We start from the raw sequence: 20,879 nt of genomic DNA, 5'->3' as shown, positions 1-20,879 counted from the left end.
ATATAATTAAAAGCATGAATTCTTCTAATTATTGGCTTTATATAATGTGTATTTAAAAACAAGACATCTGTTAAGGCTTTCTTTTGAATCTATCCAGAAACCAAGAGAGGGTAGCATTTTAATTAAAAATGGATTATTTCAAAAACCATTTAATCACCCTGTCATCATAGGACTTAGACCTTATTAATTAGCTATCGATAAATAGGTTTAAGTTACCGAAAATTTTAATTCATGGGGGTTAGAGGAGTACTTTTAGGAACTGGCCGTGCGTCTGTAGGAAGTCAGGGGAAAGGCTCAGACTACGAGAGTGAGTTCTTAAGTCACCTCACCTGTTCCCTGCAGACCCAGAGTGGACTTCCTGCAAAGGGTTGGGGACAGGTGGGGAGGCCCTGGGGCCCTGGAGAGGGGAGCTCAGTGCCCCGCGGTCACCCCACCCTGCCCCATGCTTGCGAGCGCCCCCCACTGGCAGTGCCACCTCTTTTCAGAGCTGATCTTTCTACGGGGCAGCGTGGGTGCCCTCTCCATTCATCATCTTAAGTGGATAAAGACTTTCAAAGTGATAAATAGCACTGCTGTTGTTCCTTCAGCCAAGTGTGTCTAAAATAACGTTTGGAGTTGTGAATGGGGATGCGAAGGCTCGTTAGGAGAGGGTCTCTGGTGGCCCACGCTAAGTAGCCAGGATGCTGCCGTGAAATGCAAGCACGTGCAGGGCGGAGAGGGCTGTTGCCACCAAGGGCCCACCCGGGCCTGCCGGACGCTGTCTGGGTCTCCTTCCATTGACAGGTTGCCTTCGACCTGGGCTTTGTGGCTCCCTGGAGCTTGGGAGAACGTTCTCAAAGAGGATACACTGTGTCTTAGGTACCTGGGGTAGCACTCACCTGTTGAGGTGGCCATGGTTCTTGCTTCTTGCAGGTGGTTGGGATCCCAGGCTGCAGCGACACAGCTCTCCTGGGCCCTCCAGCCTCGAGGTGGCCCCCGGCCTCTGGCTGCACCCTGACCCCCCAGGGGACCAGTTCCTGCATTTCATGTCCTGTGTTTAGAATACCTAGAATGGTTTACATGTGCGTGTTTGGGCCTGGCTGGTGTCAGAGCCTTGAGCGGAGGGTCATTGGGAGGGAAAATGTGGACACGGGACCCAGAAGGTGACTCAGAAGAGGAGAGCCCCAGAGAGCTGGCCAGAGCTGGAGCTGGGATGCGGAGAGCCAGCCAACGCTTCGGACCACCCCTTTAGAGAGGCATTGACCTAAAACGGTGCTTTCCAGAGAAATTTCTATCTGAAACACCCAATTTGTGAAATACTTTTAAGATGATGAGGCTGAGAAAGAAATTTGATGTTTGGAAATAAGGTAGCCCTGGGCTCTGTAGAAATAAGACAGACACACTGGAGGGATTTGAAGAACATAGACAGCCCTCTCTTTCTGTAGAAGGGATGATGGGGGGATCCTGGCCGGGCCGTGCAGAGTGGAATCCGGGACCCTCATGCTCTGCAGGATTGGTGTTCAGCAAGCACCTTTGTGGTGAAGGAGTCCAAGTTTTGCTTCTTCCACGGATGGTGGGAGGAATTTGCGGCGTGGGGCCTCAGGACAAGTGGTGCCTGCAAGGACACCACAGGCGGGGCGGGGTGGCCACCAGGCACCTGAGGTGCTGTACACCCAGGGACCCACATGGGCATTTGGGAGAGTCCTTGCCCTGAACAGGCGCTGTTGAATGACCTGGCTTTATGACGAGCTATTAAATAAGGAAGACGGAAACATTGCCAAGTAAGGCTCCAGCCAGGATTCAGGCCAAAGGAAAGCACTTCCACATCTTCACTTTTGGCGGAGCCGAGCGGCGTGGTAAGAACTTGGCATCTGCTTGTCTGAGGCCCTTCGCAGCCAGATTTGCTGGAGGTGGCAGCGTCTCCCCAGACCCCTCCGCATTCCGGGTGCTAAGGACAGAGGGGCCCGTTTGGCGTTTGCCCTGAGGGTCCACACTGGCCCGGTGTCTGAGGCTGCTGAGCCAGGGATAGGAGCAAGGGAGGGGGGGTACAGGAAAGAATCCAGATTCTGTTTGAGTGCCTCCCACCAGCTGTTTCCCGAAGACAGGCAGGTGCTCTCTGGAGGCCGGGGGCTTCTGGACCAAGGTACTCCCACCCAGAACCAAAATAAACAGGTTCTTCTTCAGAGACACCTTAGAGCAGGGTCACCTAGCATCAGTCACGTGATACCACCTGCCAAAGCTTTGTCCCACGTGTAGTGTTATTTGCTTAATAGTTTCTTTACTTTTTTTTTAATGTTCTTTAAAAGAAAGCTTTATATCCCTGTCATGAGTGAAACACAGTATAATTTGCCGTAAATGGAATGGAACGCTTTAAAGTAAATAGCTAATGCATAGAACGTGTGTATTGGTGTACCCCATAATGTCATCTCATGGACTTCTGTCATGCTTTGGGAAATACTAGCTGAAGGAGAGCACCCCACCCCCATTGCTCTTCCAGAAGGCTCCCCTCATACCGGCTTCCTTCCCCGACACCTTCCTGGGGAGGGGAGGAAGGGGTGCAGGCATCCTTGGGAGGGAAAGTAGCCTCTGGATTGTGTCAGACAAGAATTATCTCCCTCCACCTCTTCCTGGTCATACATTGATCCTCCATGGATGATTCCTAGGGTGGCCTGGTGCATTTTTTAAAGTTCGGGGGGGGGTGGTGGTTTTGGTTTGGGGCCAAGAAGGCTGTGATTATCGATGTCAGCCAGGGTGCTGAGATTGGGTCAGATGTGAGTAGATGGTGATCTCGGATGAAGGCACATTACACAGCTTTCCCCAGGCCTCCCAAAGCTGGGGCCCCCTCACTCATTCAAGAGCATCAGCCCCAAAAGGGTCTGGATTCACAGATCTAGAATTTTCCACCCTTGCCACATGCTGCAGGCTCCAGGTTTTGTCTTCCTGTATATTGTCACCATTCTGGCCACCGGTCAGCCCTGCCCTTCTTGTCTGCAGCGCCTGCCTCCACTGCCCTGCCCTTCTTTCAGGCAATCGGCAAAGAAGGTCCTGCAGAGGGTCAGAATGGGCCAGCTGCTTGCTACCTAGATGATGGTCGAAACCACTAGCTAGTGTCCTTCATGTATAAATCCCTTAAGGATCAATAAGAGAAAGACGAACATTCATTTTTCTAAAAAATGAAACAGGCCACTCAGAAAGGAAGAAATGTGAGGACCTAGACACGTAAACTTGCCAGTAATCAGTGAAACAATAAAATACTTCTTTGTTTTGCGTGCCAGATTCGCAGTCCAGTGGGCAGGCAGGCCCCATGGTGCACCGCTCAGGACCCTGAAAATCCTTATGAACCTTTTTGGGGTCTGTTTGGCAGGAGAGGCCCTGAGACTCAAAATGTGCCCATGTAATTCTCCTTCTAGGAATTTAGTCCAGAGACAGGGAAAGGCATATGGCCACGGGTGTCCATCATAACATGGAGGTGGAAGCAACCTACATATCCAACTGCGTGGAATTGGGGAAGTAAATTACAGGCTGTGACACTGCCCACGCAACCATGTACGCTCAGTCACTCAACAGAAATGTACGGAGAGGCGTCAGTGGGCCAGGCACTATTTTGGGCTCTGGGGACACTCGAGTAAGCAAAATAGACAAAACCCCAGCCTAATGGAGGTGAGAATGGATGGATGGATGGATGGATGGATAGATAAAAGTTAGATGGTGAGGGTTAGAGGGGAGGGAGTACTTTATCAAGGGAGCTAGGGACAGGTGTCCCTGAGAAGGGGACATTGGAGGAGGGGACATTGGAGGAGAGTCCTGAAGGAGAGAGCAAGCTATGGATCTCTGGGACAGACATTCCAGGCAGAGAGAAGGGGGCTCCTCTGATGGCCCTGCGGGGGGAGCTTGCCCGGGGGTCCCAGGAGCAGCAGGAAGGCAGATGGAGAAGAGACAGGGAAATGAGAGGGAAGTGGGCTGCTCCCAGGAAGCTAGGATGCTGAGTTCCTACTTAGATCATCAAAGGAACCGTCTGTAGGGGACGAGGACAGAAGCAGGGAGAGCAGCTATACCACTGTCACCATCGACCTGCAAGAGAAGAAGATGGCTGGCACCAGCATTAGAGGGGAAGAAGTGGTGAGATTCTGGACAGAGTGACCCCAAAACACAAACATAGTATAGTCCTGTGTCTGTGAACAAGGGACCATGATGTGGCTTTAGCAAGAACCTTCCCTAAAATGTCCCAGGACTGGTCCAGGATTGGATGGGGGAACTTTTGAGCTACGTTGGGCCCCATGCAGAGGTGTGAAGTTGGAGTTAGGAGCCAGTGAGTAAATGGATACAGCTGCCTGCAAAGCCTGGTGTTACCTGCTAAAGTTGAACTGACACCAAATCCGGTGATACAGCATTTCCAGCCCCAGCATATGCTCAGTGGAGATGCGTGCACACTGCCCCAGAAGACCGGACGAGAGTGTCCACAGCACCCCTGTTCACTATAGTCGCTGTTTGGAAACCGCCAGAATGTTCAGCAGCAGGACCAGTGGAGCCAGTGGAACGTGACCAACAAAGAGAAGGAGCAGCGACAGCTACCTGCCACTGCGAGGGTCTCGCGGGCATCGACGGGAGCGGCAGAAGCAACCCCACAGAGACAGTCTGGCGCCATTTGAGTCCCTTTACGTAAAGGTCACAAGGAGGCAGAAGGCATGTGCGGTGTTGGAAGTCAGGCGGCCGGCAGAGGGAGGGCGGGCTGGGAGGGGCCTCGCGTGCGGGCGCTCGGGAGCACTCACTCTGTGGCAGATCACCGTGCTGGGTCCCTGCGGTGTAGTCCTCTTCTGTATGCACATCGACTTCAGTCAAAAAGTGGCTTCGGAAAAGGTTTTTATTATTTTACTACACAACTCATTATTATTTTTAAAAATCTGCGTTTATGCATTCAAAAAAAATGCCTGGAAGGATGTTCAACAACATATTTGACAGAGGTTATCTCTGGGGGATAAGATTATGGGTGCAGTTTTTTTCCTTTGTGTAGAGAATTTCAAAATCTTTTCCATATATATATATGATTTGCATTTATTAGTAGTCTGACGCGGCCAGGGCTTAGTCCCGTCGCTGATACCGAAGAACTTGGAAATTCAACCTAATCAGGCATGTCAAGAATAAAGAGGAATATTTGTTAATTGAATGTCATGTTATGTCCTCAGTTATGCTTAATACAAGATAGGCAATTTAGAATTCCCAATTATCCAATTAAAATGCTAATTATCTCGTACCTTGATAACGCTGCTCTTGGGGAGAGAGTGAGTGGCTTCTCTCTGGTGCTCCTCGTCTTCCTGCCGTGACCCTGTCTTTGCTGTCGCCCTTGCCTCCGGTTGGTGGAGTCTTCCCTTGCAGGGCCTCTGCGTCCCAAAGGCATCTCCTGGAGTCCCCCTGCTCCTGCGTTCCACCTGCCCACCTGGGGGCCCCCTCCCAGCATAGCCGGCCTTGGCCCGGGAGTGGGTGGGGCCCTGGAAGTTGTGGTGTAGGGGTCAGAAGGGGGGTATCAGGGTCAGAAACCCTGCAGGGACTCCAGCTCAAACACCGATTCAGTGGGTTCCCTGACCCCAGCACGCCACCGCTCCAAGCCACAGATTCCTCATCTGCAAAGTCTGTGATCTGTGTCCCTGGTGGTGCCGAGTCTTGCCAGCTGTGCTGTGAGCTCTGGTTTTATTAATAATGCACATGTGGGTTTAGTCCACGTCAGTCCCTTCTCGGTGACAGACTGTGTGAAAGCTACTTGCTCATTTAAAACACCCTTGAGCCTGAGTGGTGGCTCTCTAGCTTGCTCTGTGTCTTTCCCCGCTGGGGGACCTGGGGAAGGAGCGGGACAGGCAGCCTGTCAGTTCACCACCACCCAGTCTGGACCCCGCCATTCAGGAGGCCCACGAGAACTCGGTTACAGGAGTTGGGGCTCTCCCCGGGAATTTGGGCAGAGCCCGGCCGGGATGGGTGGCTGGAACCGCCCTTTGTGGCAGTGATTACCAGGCCGGGATGGGGGCTCTTCTGCTGGGTGCTTTCTGATGACATCTGATCACCCCAGAAGAAATGAATGGAACAGCATCCACCCTTCCCTGGAAATTCAAAAATAATGTGCTACGTGCTTCTGGTTCCTTGGGAAAGCTGTTCTGCTGCTGACTCCTCGCAGAGACCCCTCCTTGGGGTCTGGACCCGACTCCTTTCTGGCTGCTGCCTCTACTTCAGGGAAAGCAGGGAAACAGGAGAACACTCCACTCACCTCCAGGTGAATCTCAGGGCTCCTCTCTGTGGGACTGTGGTTTTCTCACTATCAGGAATTTTCTTTCAGTAAGTACTCAAGTCTTCAAAAGGTCTATCACATTCATTACGTAGTTGTCATTTATAGCCAAAAAATAAGGGTAGTTAAATAGAATAAATGTGAATCAAAAGTAACTCAGTGCGGTGATAACTGCACAGAACATAGTTCTGTTCTAGCCCCAAAACATCACGAGACACCCCCACTCCCTCCTTTCTCACCACTCAAGGCCCTGGCACTTCCCTAAAGAGGTGAGACTTCCAGAGACAGCTGAGATGCCCTGTGTCAGGGGACACCCGCATGTGCAACTGTCTTTGGCGTGTGTCCACCTGTGCGTGGGGCTGCAGGGCACCCGTGGGGAGCCCGGCTGCACTGGACCGTGTGGGCACCAGGGTCCAGGCCACGGAGGGATTCTGTTTGGCTTTAAAGGACAAGAGACTCTTCGTCCAAGCCCGGCCTCCCTCGAAGGGTCCTTGCTGTGTGCACTCCCTTTGAGGCCCCTGAACAATGACAGTGGTGACAGTTGACGTGTCTTGTACATAGTGCCTGGTATGTGGCAGACATTGTTATACATGCTTTTTATGTATCATATTACGTAAATGATACAACAGCTCTGTGGGAGGTACTGTTATTCCATCTTACAGATGAGGAAGCTGAGGCACGGACAGGCCATACGGCTGGTAAGCGGCAGAGCTAGGATTTGGCTTCAGTGTCAGCACTGAGCGGTGCCCTGGGAGGCTAGGCATGTGGCCCAGAGCAAGGGTGACAGGATGCGCACAGTGTGGAGAACCCGCAGGCCTGAGCGCATGGGGGGCAGCCACAAGGAACCTGCCTCTGCCAGGAGAGAACGTGGGAACCTGCCTTGGACCCCAGTAACAGTGGGTGTGGGCTGCACCTGGCCCAGGAGGACCCTGCATTTAGCTTGGAGTGCCTTGGCCGCACACAGAATCTTGTGTCCTAACCGCTTACTCTCCTAGGCCCGCAGCTCAGCCGAGTGGCCAGCCCACCTTCCCTTCCACGCTCCTGCTCCTGGCTCGGCCTCCCAGGAACCGCTGTGCATTAGGGCCCCACCCGGGAGGGGGCTGTGCACCCCTGCTCCCCTCCCCGGCTGGTCCATCTGCCAGTGGTCACGCTTGTGCTGATAGCTCACTGACACCGGCCGCCCTGGGCAACCCTTCTGCCATTATCTTGGGCAGCTAATGCATTTTTATAGGTCCGAGGCTATCTCCTCATCAGGTGATAAACCGCAGAGGGCAGGAGCTGGGCCGTGAGCCCAGGAAGTCTCCATGGGCTGGATGTGCGGGCCCCAGGGGAGGCCCGCAGTGCTGTCCCCGGAGACACCGTTCCTGCAGATCCGGGCCTCGGCATCTGCTCTCCCTGCCCCATCCGTCATCCCCAGGCACTGACAAATGGGCCTGCCCCTCTGTCGCTGCCAGCTCCATCCACCTCGTTACTCACAGCATAGACTCTCCCAGGTTACTGAAAGGTTCTCACTGATGCCTGGAGACAAAGCATTTTCCACTTGTGTCTTGCTTGGGAGAAATTTATAGGCAAGGAGTATAAATTTATAGTTAGAGGAACGGCCGTGCTGGGGGAGGGGGAGGAGCTTCAGGGACCACATTGTGGCAGGTGTGTGTGTGAGACCCCTGCTTGCCTCTGCGCATCGGGAAGCCACCTCCCCGCTGCCAGGCCACGTGCCTGGTACCTGGTCGGGTGCTCCCCACCCCATGCCCCACGCAGACGAGCAGGAGGGAGTGGGGCAGGTAGGCCCCACAGGATATCGGCACACAGGGAGAGTCACGGATGGAAAGAGCGGGTGGAGGTGATCTCTGGGCTGCTGGCACTGCTGCCTGGCTTCCCGCCCCCATCTGCTGATGGATAGACTGGTCACTTCTAGAAGTTCTTCACAGCGTCTGCCTGTTGTGTTTTCATGCTCTGTGGTTAGGTGCCAATTATTTCATAGGTACCCGTAGTCTCTGACAGTTCTGTTATCAGAAGTCCTTGGGGGGCTCAGCCTGCTGCTGGCTGTGTCTGACAACTCTTGTGGACTGATTTTGGATTGTGAGTTCATCCTCTGTGTGTGTGTGTGTGTGTGTACACATACACGTGCACACAGACCCTGGCTGGCCTGGGCTGAGTCTGGCTGCCCAGTTGGCTTTGTGTCGCCCCTGCTGGGGGCCCCAGTTTCACCAGTCAGCAACATAGCTTCTGCTAATTTCTTGGCGTAGGAGTTTCCAAACCAAGCAGGTAGTTCACACTGGACCCTGAACTTCATGGAGGACAGAGGGTGCATTCCGGCCCAGGCCACAGCTATACGTGAGGGTGGCGTCTCCATTCTCTTCTGCTACTTCTTACGTCCCTGAGGCCTTGCCTCTGTCCCCACATGGCAGTGAAAGCCAAGGCCTCCAGTTTGCCAAGCCCAGCAGCTCCATCTTCCTTCCGGCCCCACCTTCCTTCCTGTCCCACGAACGTGGCTCCACGCACTATCTTTCATGTTGCATCTCTGAGTGCGGGAGGTGGGACGGTTTCCGGCCACAGAAAATCATCGTCTCCTCGGGGCTCCAGAGGGACCGATTGGTAGCTTCCAGGTGAATTTGGCTGTGGACATGTGTCTGTCAGGAGTTAGGCCCCTCTGGTTATGGGTTACCTGATCCTCCTCTCATTCACAGTTTGCCGTATTTTCCGTTAAGTTCCAGAGCGGTCTTTACTAACTGCCCTTCCATCGCCGCCTTGGGCTGTGAGCTGTGTAGCGGGAACGGGTACAGCTCTGACTGAGCGCCACCCAGGCTTCGTGGGAGCTTCGCATCACCCATGGGGCCCCAGTTTGGAGCACGCACTGCTCAACACTCCCCCCCCCACCTTGAAAATCAGAAATGTGTGGGACTCGCATCTTTCCACGGGCCCCCTGACCATTCATGTGTCCACAGCCCAGGCCCGAGGGCCCAGAGGGAAGGACCTCCGAGGCGTGTGAGCAGAAAACGTGGACCTGTTGCCTTTGCCTGTTATTGCCACCAAAGCACCAGTTGGTGCTTGTGTCGTTTCAGAAAAGTTAATTTAAATCCAAATTAGATGCTGAAGTCCAATTTGAAGAACTTCAAGTCATTTTCAGCTCGAGTGACTTTCCGGCTTATGGCGTTTCTCCTCTTCCTGTGGCTAGAAGCTGCCCCAGTGTCGGGCTGCAATACGCAGGTGAAAAGTGGGTCAGCCTTCGCCTAGTCTAGTGCTTCTGTAAGCTGTGCCTTTTGCCCTAAAGTGCTTTTTTCTTAAGTGGAAGCCAGAGCGTGCCATGAAGGCTGTTTCTCCTGAGTAGAGGACACGGCAGGGAAATGCAGGCCGCTGAGACTGGCTGCAGGGGAGGGGAGCCGCCCACCCACCCCGTGTCCTCAGGCAGCTGCCGAATGTTCCCGGTTATTCATCTGTGCACACAGGCGGCACAGCTGTCCCCCTGCCTGGCCTTGCTGGCTGTCCCCACAGCCTGCAGTTGTCTGCCTGCCCCCGCCCCAGGAGAGGCCCATTGTCCCCAGTCTCTGGAGAACGGCCTGCTTCTGTCTGGACGGGGTTGGTCTTCCAAAGCCTTGTAGGGAAGCCCCGCAGCTCCACGGCGCGCCTGGCGTCCTCCCCTAACTGGTCTCGCAGTGCGGGGTCCCAGTGTCCGAGGCCCTGGTATCTAGGCTAGGAGCAGAGGCTGCCTGCTGGGGCTTGGCGCTGGAAGGCTGGTCCCAGGAAGGAACGGGCTGGGCTGTAGCCGCATGTGGGGCTGTGACTTGGTCTCGCTGCCCCCACGGTCTCCGGGACAGTTGGTGGCAGCCCCCAGAGTGCCCCTGCTGTGAATACAGGGCACTGACAAGTGGAGGGGGGAATGTGCGTCCTTCCTTGCCTCCCTGGCAGTTCCTGAAATCCTTTCTGTTGAGGAAATCGTTCACTCACAGATACCCAATTATCCTGGGAGGTTTGTGAAGCAAGTCTGGAAGCCGATTGAACGTAGCAGAACCCTTCCTGCATGACAACTACTTAATACCCAATCATAACAATTATACGTAATTGGTGTTTACAGTGCCTGTAAGATTAGACTCCTCCATACAGACGTTCCCTGAAACAGGCCTCAAGCGTGCAGGGCAGGCTTGCCACTCAGCATGCCCACCGGCTGCCTTGGTGTTCTGAGGACGGGGGCAGCGGCACAGTCCTGTCCTTGGGCCCCACCCTGGTGGTCAGTGGGTGGGGTGCGGTCCCCTGGACCTGCTGCTCAGCCAGGGCTCCTGGGGGGCTGGGCCTGAGCTGTTGCCTAGGACTCAGGGAGGGGGTGAGGCCTGGAGAGGCTGCGCTCTTTGAGTACAGAGCCCCCAGGTCCTGGGGCTTACGGTGGGGGTTGGGCAGGGTCAGAGCCTCCCCAGAGCTCTTAGTAGAGTGGCCCCCGGAGGATTCAACTCTCCTGATGTGTTGATGTGGCTGGTCTGGCCCATCAGCCCCTGTAGTCATCTGCAGGATGTGCCCCGGGTGGGCAGGGGTAGGGTCCAGGCCTTTGCCTCAGGTGGCTTACCCTCTGACCTTGGTTATACTCCTGGGTCTGCTGACATCCATGCACCTGCAGGCCTCACCAGGCTCTGGCTCTGGGCTCAGCCTGGGGACTGATCCCTCTAGGATCTCATCTTCCCCTCCAGACTTTGCTCCTGGCCTCCCCTGCCCAGGGTGGGAGCTTGTCCAGGCCATTTGCTGCTTGGTCGGAGGAAGGAGAAGCAGGACCTGTCCTCAGACCCTGCCCCTCTCCACCCCGTCTGCCCACAACCAGAGACCGCTCTGCCCAGCTTTTTCTCCATGGGGGTCTGCCCCTCGACCCTGTCCTCCAGGCCAGTGCCCAGCAGCTCCTGCTCCTCTTTCCCTGTGCCCCTCCCCAGGGTCAGGCCCAGGGCCACCTGAGGCTCGGGGCTGGGAGAGCTCATGTCCCTCCTGGGCCATGTGTCCAGCCCCTCCTGGTGGCGTGGGTTGTGGCCAGTGGACAGCAGAGTCCCAGGGAGACACTCCCTCCAGCCCTGCAGAGGCAGTGGTGGCCCCTGCCCCAGCCCGTCTTCCCACAGGACCAGGGCTGTCTTCCCGAGGGGCTGGGGGTGGGGCTGGGTGGCGCCGCTGCATGGGCGGTGGTGCGCTTCTCCAGTGTTGCTCCCTCTCCCCACTGGACTCTGCTTCTGCACCCTGGGCTCTGGGCTGCAAGCCTCGCAGACCCACGCAGGGGAGCTCAGGTCTTGCTGCGGGCACAGCCGAGCAAGGCCTGGGCTGAGGATTTGCAGGGGGCGGGGGGCGTGCTCTGGCAACTCTGCCCTGCCGTCCTTTCTTCCCCTGCAGCCTCTTCGAGCACTACTGCTACTCCCGGGGGGGCATGCGCCACAGCTCCTACACCTGCATCTGCGGCAGGTAAGTGGGAATGACGGAGGACGGAGGTTGTGGGAAGGTGAGGGGACCCCCCCACCCCCTGGGCTTAGACACACCTGCTCCCTACCATGCCCACAGCAGGGCCCACTGAAGCCGAGAAGTCATTCTCCCCTCCTCAGGCTCCCAGCCCGGCCCGCTCACTGCCAGGCCCTCCCTCGCCTTCTCTAGGGTGGCTTCCCCCCTGGGTGCAGGAGGCCGTGGTTTCGTGTCAGTGTGTGTAGCCGTCTGCATGGCTGTGTAGGGAACATCACGACGGTGGGTGGGTCCAGGTCTCTGTGGTGGGGGTGTCCCCCCACATGTGGCACATTGAGACTGGGGTAGGGGGCTCTGTGTGCGTGTCACCTGCACCTGGCTGAGTGTGCTTGGAGGCCACGGGGTACAGATGACCCCAAGAATGGGGCAGCCCGTGTCTGTGAGTGTGCACGGCTGTGTGTGTGTCTGCGTGGCTGTGTGTGTCACTGTGGGTGTGTCTTTGAGGGGCACATCCTCCCCTCCCGGGCCCATGGCAGCTAGCCTCCCCCGGCTCTGCCCCCGGGGTCAGAGGGTCTGGCCTCTGCCCGCCAGGACGGAGCCAGCAGCTCTGCTGATACGCACGTCCTGGGCACATGAATAATACATGTGAACATCTCGGTCTTTGGAAATGTTCTTCTCTGGTGGATAGAGAGAAAAATCATTATTTCTACTTTTATGATTCCTGAGACTCCCGAACAGGGCCATAAATATTACACCCAGGTGGGTTTTTTTTTTCCTTTGGACAGACTTAAAAGTCCTTTTTTTCTTAAAGGCATCGCTCATTAGGGAAGCGAGCTCGAGTAGAGGAGCAAGACTGGCAGCATGACGGCCCCTGACGTGCTCTAGGCCCTTCCCCAGGCCTCAGACCCTTGTTCCCCACCAATCCCACATCCCCAGCCCCAAGAGCACCTGCCCGCACAGCACTCATCTAGGAGAGCCCTGCACGTGTCAGCACGGGAGCCACAAGCCACAGGGCTGGTCACCAGCCATGTGACCTGTCCCGGCCACCCCTGGGCCTCTGCTAGAGGGGGAATGGTACTGCCTGTGGGCCAGGCCTGCTGCGTGAGGCCGGGCTGTTGACCCCCCACCTCCCGGTGTTCCACAGTGGTGAGAATTCAGCAGTGCTGCACTATGGACATGCCGGGGCCCCCAACGACCGGACCATCCAGGATGGAGACATGTGGTGAGTGAGGCGAGCCCCAAGCCATCCCTGCCCTGGCTCTACATGTGACCCTCGGGGCCTCGGTGGGTCTCTACCTCCAGGGGGACTGACTGGGGGGCCCTCTTGGTCCCACCCTGAGACAGCTGAGCACAGCGAGGCCCCCAGGTCTGCTCTCGGCCCAGACTTCTTTGCCAGGGCCCGCCCACAGGCTCCTTCTCTCCAAGGCCAGGGAAGCACTAGGAGAGGGTATGGGAGACCCTGTGTTGCGTGGGGGGGGGGGGGGGAGGTTCTGAGGTACAGCCTCAGAGGAGGTGTGAGACCAGCCCCTGCCCTGCATTCGCAACACTCACATCTCCGTCTTGGTACCAGGAGGGCAGGCACCTAGTCTGGAGCAGGGAAGACCCCTGGGGAGCCTCCCACTCTCTCAATCCTGCCAGCCTCAGCCATCCATAAGTGGCCATGAGTTCAGGAGGTTAGAGGGGCACTTGACCTTCAAGACTGTTGGCGGGGCTTTCCTGAGCACAGCTCAAGGTGCTCAGAGCACCTCCTAGAGCCCTGACTAAGCAGATGCGGGCAGGATCTGCAACCCCCAACCCCCGAAGGACTCTCACCTATTGGCAGAATTGCAGTCCTGCTTACACCCCCCGGGGTGGAGGGCTCATACTGAGCGTAGGCCGCACCTCTCCGGGCAGCTGCCCCGAGCCATGGCAGGGGTCTGTGGCTGCCTCGCTGACCTGGACCAGCTCTCTCTGTGACTCATGGGCACTGGGCACTCTGATTCTCTCCACTGCCCAGACCTTGGGCAGGGCCAGCCCAGGCTGCCATAGGACCACTGAGAGCCACCCCGAGGCCACCCCGTCTTGGCCTTCAGACATCTTGCCATGGTCATCAACACATGGGCAGGGTGGGGGGGCACGCACTGTCCCACCCGGTTCTCTGGGGCCTGCAGCTCCTTTGCTGGGGCACCCGAGCAAGAGTCCCGCCAGCCTGCTTCCTGGTAGTATCATGCCTCGTGTCGGGTTGTGGGTGTCACCCTACTAGGCTCCGTTCCCGAGCTGGAGTTCTGGCCATGCCTGCATGGTGGCCAGAACCCGGCCTCCTGCACGTGTAGCCCAGCCCTATGGCAGGGAGGAAGGGAGCCTGGACACAGGAGGCCCTGGCCCACATCCACTGGGGGATGTGAGCCGTGTTCTGAGCTGTCACTGCTAAGTGTTTTCAGAAATCCTCCCAATCCCAGGGGGTCCCCGCCACAGAGCACACCGGGCTCCATGACTGGCTGCGGACTCTGCACTCACCGAGGGTCAGTAGCGGGATGGGCTGTTCTGGCTACAGCCGCTGTCGCCCAGAGCCCAGATCAACCTTCTGGGAGGAAACAAAGCCACAGAGTTCCCTCTTGGAGCCTCAGTTTACTTTTCTGTCAGTGGAGATAGCATATGGCTTTCAGACCAGCATGAAGGGGCAAAAGAAATGTGTCAGAAAGGCAGGGGCTGAGCTCATGTGTCCTTTCCGGGGGGGGCCTGGGCCAGCAGAATGGGGATGGATGCATACAGAGTGGGACACCCAAAGTGGCTGCACCCCTCCCAGAGTGGCTCATGTCCTTCTTGGCATAGGGGCCAAGGGCATGCAAGATCCCTGACAGGACCTTTCCCTGTGCCTAGCATCAGGGACATCTCTTCAGGTAGATGTCCTCACCCTGCCCCTACCCCATGCCCCCCCAACCCCCCCTGTAGGCGAGGTCACTGAGACACAAGTGGGTCCAGGTGCAGAGCCAGAGGGATTTAGGGAGTGGGGGGGGGCTGCCTCAGACTTGGCTCAGCTGGAGACTAAGGACAGAGAGGGGAGGGCTGTGCCCTCTGGGCCATGGCTGAGCCACAGGTGGCCCCAGAAAGAGACCACCTGGCATCTCCAGGGACTTTTGCGTCCTGGAACCTTTCCTAGTGCTCTTTGTGCCGCCCATTCTGGCTGGGCCAGGAGGCCAGGATGTGGGAATCCTGTCCCCGGGCAGAGGCAGAGACCTAGCCATACCAGCGAGTTTTAGCTGTCCCGGGGCCAGCTCTGTGGCAGTGCCATGTGGCCACGAATTTTCTCCTCTGTGAACTTGGCACACCCCAGAGGAAGTGGCTGCTTCTCCACTCTCCTCTTTATCTGCCCCCAATACAGTCCTCACCCCACGAGAGGCTGGTCATAGCCGTGTTCCTGGGCTGGCCGCTGCGGGGAGGGGCTTGGCTGACCAGGGTGCAGCAGGGTGCAGCATATATCCGCTTTCCACGTGGCCCAGATGTGGCCCTGGCCCTCCTGGGAGCCCCTGGCACCTGCATCTCCTGCTTGCAGCTAAGACAGGAGAGATCCAGGAATCCCATGGTTGTTAATGCCAAGTCCAAATTGGTGATTTTATTTTTCTAGTGCTAACTTTGAAATGTAGCCAGTAGAATAATTATGAGTTTATTATAGTCAATTTATTATGCAGCATTTAGAACAACATGTTTTGTTGATTACTGCTACTGCCAGATTGCTGGCGGCGTTTATAATCCATTGTTTTATTGAAATTGATCTGCCGCGCCTACTGTGTTCGGTAAATAATAAATCACTCTGTTATCCCAACCTAAAAGCCATGATACTTCATCATAAGGTATGAAACCAAAATATGAGCCTAGTGCAGAGTTTTTCCTGAAACTGAGTGTGTCCCAGAGCATGACTATTCCAGGTGCCCGCCTGGTGGTAGGCCCTGGGTCACTTGAAGTCAGGGGAAAATATCCCCAGAGATATTTGAACATTTAGGAACGGGCTGTTTGGGGCCACAGCTGGTCCAGGGCAGTCAGGCTTTACTGGAGAAGGCGGGGGTGGGGGTTGAGAGGCAGCCAGCCTTTCTATCTCTCTTGCTCCCAGGGAGCCTCAGAGAGCCCGGGCTGTGTGACGATGAACGCAGAGGGTCCCTAGTTCCTGCCCCTGCCCTCCCCGTCCCTAGCTGAGCGGCTGGTCCCCCAAGCCTCCACTTCTCCATCCACACCCAGCTCTGGGAGGATTCAGAGAGAATAAGCAGGGTTGAGTGGGGAGCCTGGCATCGCGTGGCCTTGGCGGGCGAGAGTGGCGGTGATGGCCGTCCTCCGCGCCAGTAGGCTGGGGCTTCTGCCTGTGCTCCAAGGCCCTGAGGCCCACCTTCCAGCAGCGGGTTCCATGACAGCCTGGCGCTAAGAGGCACCGCAGAGCCTGAGGCAGAGAGCTCTCAAGCCCCAAGGCCTGTCTATGTTTTCAGCCCCCACACCGTCCTCTAGGTGAGTGCCAGGTGGGGCGTGAGGCTGGCCAGGTCCGCCACCCATGCCTCTGTCCCTCCAGGACCAGCACCTTCCCGGGAGCCGGGCCCAGGCTGCTGTCAGCCTTAGTCATTGCCCTGGGAGTGGGGCTTGTGAGTTAGGCACGCTGGTTCTCCCTCCACATTGGCCTTGTCACCAGAGGCTGAGCAGCGAGAGCTGCTGCACCTGCCACACGCACTCTGTGGGTCCCTTCCCGTGTCGCTCTGCTGGATCCAGCCCCACGTGCTCAGCATGAGCCGCAGGTAGGGAACCAGACTTTGCTGTGGCTTCAGATCCCTGGGGGCCTCGCACTCCGCTCGCTCAGAGCCATGAGGCCTCTTGGGGGCCTCTTGGGCCTTTGCCCTTGGATCTCAGAGCGCTTTCATGGGTTCTCCAGGAAGCTGTCTCCCGGTCACCGTCCTAGAGAAGCCATTAGTTGCTTTTTGTTCAGGCATTTAAGGCAAGTGGCAAACCTCATCAAACAGGGTGGCAGGAGTGTGGTACACTTGCTAATGCGTGCTCTTCACGTGCTCACACAAAGGGGTCCTTGGCCACCTTTTCTGGGTGGGAGCCCCAGAAGACCCCTCCCCACCAAATCAGCCCCAGCCAGGTGGGTGTGAGCACAGATGTTGTGAAGACAGATGTGGCCCCCATGGACTGCCCTGGCTTCCCAGAACCAGCCTGGGCTTTGGAAACCGGAGTCCCCAAGGCGGGTAGAGGTGCCAAGGGGCTGGTGCGCCATCTGTGGGCCACCAGGGAGCGCCACTGTTTGTGTTCACATCCACTGGAGGCAGTGCACCCAGAGTGGGATCCTCGCTTGTGCTGGACTCCTGGGTGTGAAGCTGAGGCTGGCCTTCGCAGCCCTCTCACCTCCCAGGGCCCCCTCGGCAGGATCCCTCCAGGGGCAGAGGCAGAGGCAGGAGGGGTCCAGGCTGTGCCTCCAATGGGTTCTGATTTGGAAAACAGCTGGGAGACCCGTCCCCAACCGCTGCTGCCTCCTGCTCCCACCATCTGATCAGGAAGCGGGGGAGTGCTTCCTGAGGTAGGATGCCCTGTGTGCCTCCTCAGAACCTTCTAGATACCTGTCTTGCCCAGCTGCAGGCAGGCTGTGGCCAGTGGGTGGTGAGCCGGATGTCCCAGCGCTGGCCAGAAGAGGGCAGCATTGTCTCAGGATATGTGGGTGGGCCTCCTCCCAGCTGGCCGTTCAGTCTGTGCTGACCCTGGGGCGTGGGAGGGAGCAGCCAGCCCAGTTAGGGGGAGAGGCCTGTCCCAGCCCCATGCAGGTCCTCTCCCCCTGTCCTCTCCTCTCCTGTCAGGGGTCGGGGGCCCCTGTTTCTCCTTGCCCTGATAACAGTCAGCCTGACGCCGTGGCTCTCGCTTGTCTTGCCCTGCTGACCGGCAGAGGTGGGGACACAGCGCACAGTGACCAAAGACCCACTTCTCTCTTCCCGGAGACATAAGGGCTTTCCTCCCAGGGAAGCCCCTGGAGACACCTGACCTGTCGCTGGCGTGTCAGTGGCACATGCTGACCACGTCACACCCTCAAGCTGCCCCGTCCTTTCCTTCCACAGATGAGGGGACAGGCCTGTGAGGGGTCGTGGCCAAGGCAGGCTCTTTCCCTAGCTGGCCACCCTTCCTGCCACCAGCACCGTTACCGCCAGCTCCTTCCTGCCCTTGTTTCATTCCCAGTGAGTTCCACAGGTTTGACGTGGACTAGATGTTAAACTGCTTGGGGGAAGTCACCCTACCTCACCCCCTCCACCCCGGGCCACCGTGCCATGGCAGCAGCCTGCATCTCTGTCGGACACCCTGCCCCCAGCCTGCAGGCTGCGGGGGGTGGGGGGCGCCGCTCACCCAGGGCCCCAGCAGCCCCCTTGGTATCCCGCAGGCTGTGATGGGAGGGTCCTGCCTGCTCCCAGGAGCCACTCGCTCTGATGTCTGTCTAGACACCTGACACAGGAGCAAGTGTGTGTCTAGGGGCTCCCCCCTCCCAAGCTGGTGGCGGAGCCGGGGTGAGGGAGCCTCCAGGCCTCACTTGTCCTGGTGCCTGATGCCCTGGGTGACTTCGGAGAATGAGTGTCCCCTCCAGAGCCTGCTCCCTGGTGCCAGGCCCAGCCCAGAACCCTGTCCCCTCTTTGCTTCCTCAGAGGAACGCTTGGTTTTCACCCAGCAGCCACATACCGAGGATTCCATGATCTTAAAGTCATGCCCAGGCCTCAGGGCAAGAAAACTCTGTCTGGGGGGACAGACCCTGCTAGCCTGGACAGCCAGACCAGTGGCCGTAGCCATCAGCCTTCCATCCCTTCACATTCTGGCCCCCGTCACACGTGTACAGATGTACCCACATTAGAACCAGGTACCCCACCACATGGTCCGTCTGTTCTGTGTACTTTACGTTCTTGCCTGTACCCCACTCAGTTGACTTCACCACCCCCGGTTTGAAAAGCACTGTCCAGACAGCCTGGGTGCTCACAGACATCATGGGACACTGCTGACCAAAAAAGTGAAATGAAGCATGTGCTGGGCTCGTGACACGACTCCGTCCCTCCCTGGTGGAGGCTGCTCTCCCGATGCCCAGCCCTCGTCCGCTGTGCCGCAGTGGCAGCGAGCACTGGGGTGGACAGTCACTGTGTCATGTAGCGCCCTTCCTGAGGACGTGGCCCCACACGGGTGCCCTGCTTTCCCCCACGCCATCTGTAGAGTGGGAACAGTTCTTTCCAGACACGCAGGACACCCCCCAGCCTGAGCCTGTACGCCAGGCATCGCTGGCTCTGGGTCTCTGGGGGCTGGTTGCTCGGGCACCTTTCCTGTGCATCTGGGCTCCCCCGGAGCAGCCGTCCTATGGCTGGGGTGGGGAGCAGGGATGCCTAGAAGGTACTGGGGAGAGGTCTGCTTGATGAGTCAGCCTATAGCCTCCGAGTGATGGCCTCGGCCCTGCCGGTCACAGCAGGGGCTGGGCGCTCCACGGAAGGGCAGGCTGGGGGGCAGGTGGGCGGGCCACGTGCCTCGTCTGGAGGGGCTGCCCGTTGCAGGACATGAGCGGGAACGCGAGCGGCACGTCTTCCTCTCTCACGCTGAGGTCTGGAGGGAAGCAGGAGTTTCCTGCTTTTCAGAAATCCCCTGGCCTCGCCTGGAACACAGGCTGAGGAGGCGACGAATTGAGGTCTGAAATGCTCCTGCCACGATGAATGGGCCCGTGCACGCAGACACAGTGCCGGGCTTGGGTGAGAGGCGGCCGAGGGCGAGGCCACGGCTCAGGGCGCTGAGCGCAGAGAGCCTTGTCCCCAGAATGCTTCCCGAGCCGCTGTTACTGGCCCAACCATCTCGGAGGCCTTCTGCCTGTGGGCTGGCCGGTCCCTGCGATGGGGCCCGGGGAGCTGAAGAGGGTTCGGGGAGGGCCCAGCTGAGCCAAGGGTGGCGGGCAGCCCGGGCATGAAGCTGCCCGGGAGGAGCCAAGGGCAGACAGAACCTCTCATCCCAGCCAGAAATAGAACCAGATAAACACATGTGAGCAGAGAGACGCCAGTGTATTGCTTGGAGATGCGTAACAGCTCCCCAGATGTCTTAGATTATCACACGCATTCATTCAGCCAGAGATGGTAGCGGCCCTGGTGGGTGTCCCCAGGCAGCGGGAGAGGAGGATCCTGAGAGCTCCGTGGAGCCAAAGGATGACCGAATTCCCCATTGTCGCTTCGCGCTCGGAGGACGGAGGAAGTGGATGCAGAGGAGCCGGAGGGAGATGATTTATGAAAGAGGCCGCTTTCGTCCCTGGATTCCGGAGTGGCGTGAATCTGAATAACTTATGTGTGTAGGAACTCTGAGGGGGATTTTTTTTTTTTTTTTTTAAAGCAAAGAAAGATAGGGAACTGAGAGCACGAAAATAGACTCCAGCCCCGTGCCCGAGCGGCGCTGGGCAGGATGGAGCTGGCCGCCTGGGCGTGCACTTCCTTCTGCAGCGAGCGGACGATTCTCACACAACTAACACAGGCAAGGTCTCCTGGAGTCTGAGCGGTAAGGCCAGGCTGGCCGAGGGGCTCCCAGCAGCCCTGTCCCACGTTCCCACTGTGGTTTTGAGGAACGCGTTTGGAGAATTCGGTCAGGAGTCTCGTCTGCCCCAGAGAAGAGTCTTGTCTTCACTTCTCTAGATGACTCCAGCCTTCAGCGTGCTCTTGTGGGCTTCCTCGTTTTTTAAATAGTTCCATTTCTGTTTTTCTTTGAGATCAGCACAGTCCAGTAGAGCCGTCTGCCCCAGCGGTGGCACTACACGTTGTCCCCCGAGGGGCTGGCCCCCAGGAGTCTGTGTCGCCCAAGCCCCCAGCTCCATCCCGTCTGCTCAGACCATTCTTGGACGGTCTGAATCAACAAACCACAAACCATGTTCCTTTGTTGCCCCCGAGGGGCCCAAATGAGAATGCTCCGCTCCCAGGGTGGAACTGGGCCATGGCCCCACACAGATCGGCTCCCCACGCCTGCCTACACGCTGGCCCCGAGAGGACACAGTGGCGGTGGTGTCCCTGTCTTACAGGGAGAAGTGCTGAGGCCCAGAGGGCCCAGTGCTAGAGTCAGGATGGAAGGGCCCATCCCTGGGCTCCCAGCTGCTGACTGCCAACACGGGGCTTTGCTGGGCCCTGTGTTCAGAGCCTCACGTTCCCTGCGGGTTAGGGCTGAGATGTGCGCTGCCCTCCCGGCCAGCTCTGTCGGGCGAGTGTGGCCCCCGCAGGAG

At 57.6% G+C, this 20,879-nt stretch overlaps 1 protein-coding gene across 3 annotated transcripts in view; it reads left to right on the top strand.

Annotated features, from left to right (window-relative positions):
• Window positions 1-20,879, top strand: part of PEPD (peptidase D) — a 113,374-nt gene that overhangs the window by 78,122 nt on the left and 14,373 nt on the right. For 2 of the 3 annotated variants that reach the window (XM_045796178.2, XM_087870674.1), the window contains 2 exons: window positions 11,606-11,674; window positions 12,810-12,887. The exons of the other annotated variant lie outside the window; for it this stretch is intronic. In XM_045796178.2, coding sequence (XP_045652134.1) covers window positions 11,606-11,674; window positions 12,810-12,887 — 147 coding nt within the window. The remainder of the gene's footprint in view (window positions 1-11,605; window positions 11,675-12,809; window positions 12,888-20,879) is intronic. 3 annotated transcript variants of the gene reach the window in all.

This window comes from Ursus americanus, chromosome 21 (genome assembly GCF_024610735.1).
Source record: "Ursus americanus isolate L20-20 chromosome 21, mUrsAme1.1.p, whole genome shotgun sequence".
In the NCBI taxonomy this organism is placed as follows: domain Eukaryota; kingdom Metazoa; phylum Chordata; class Mammalia; order Carnivora; family Ursidae; genus Ursus; species Ursus americanus.
This window is presented reverse-complemented; position numbering and strand designations above follow the sequence as displayed.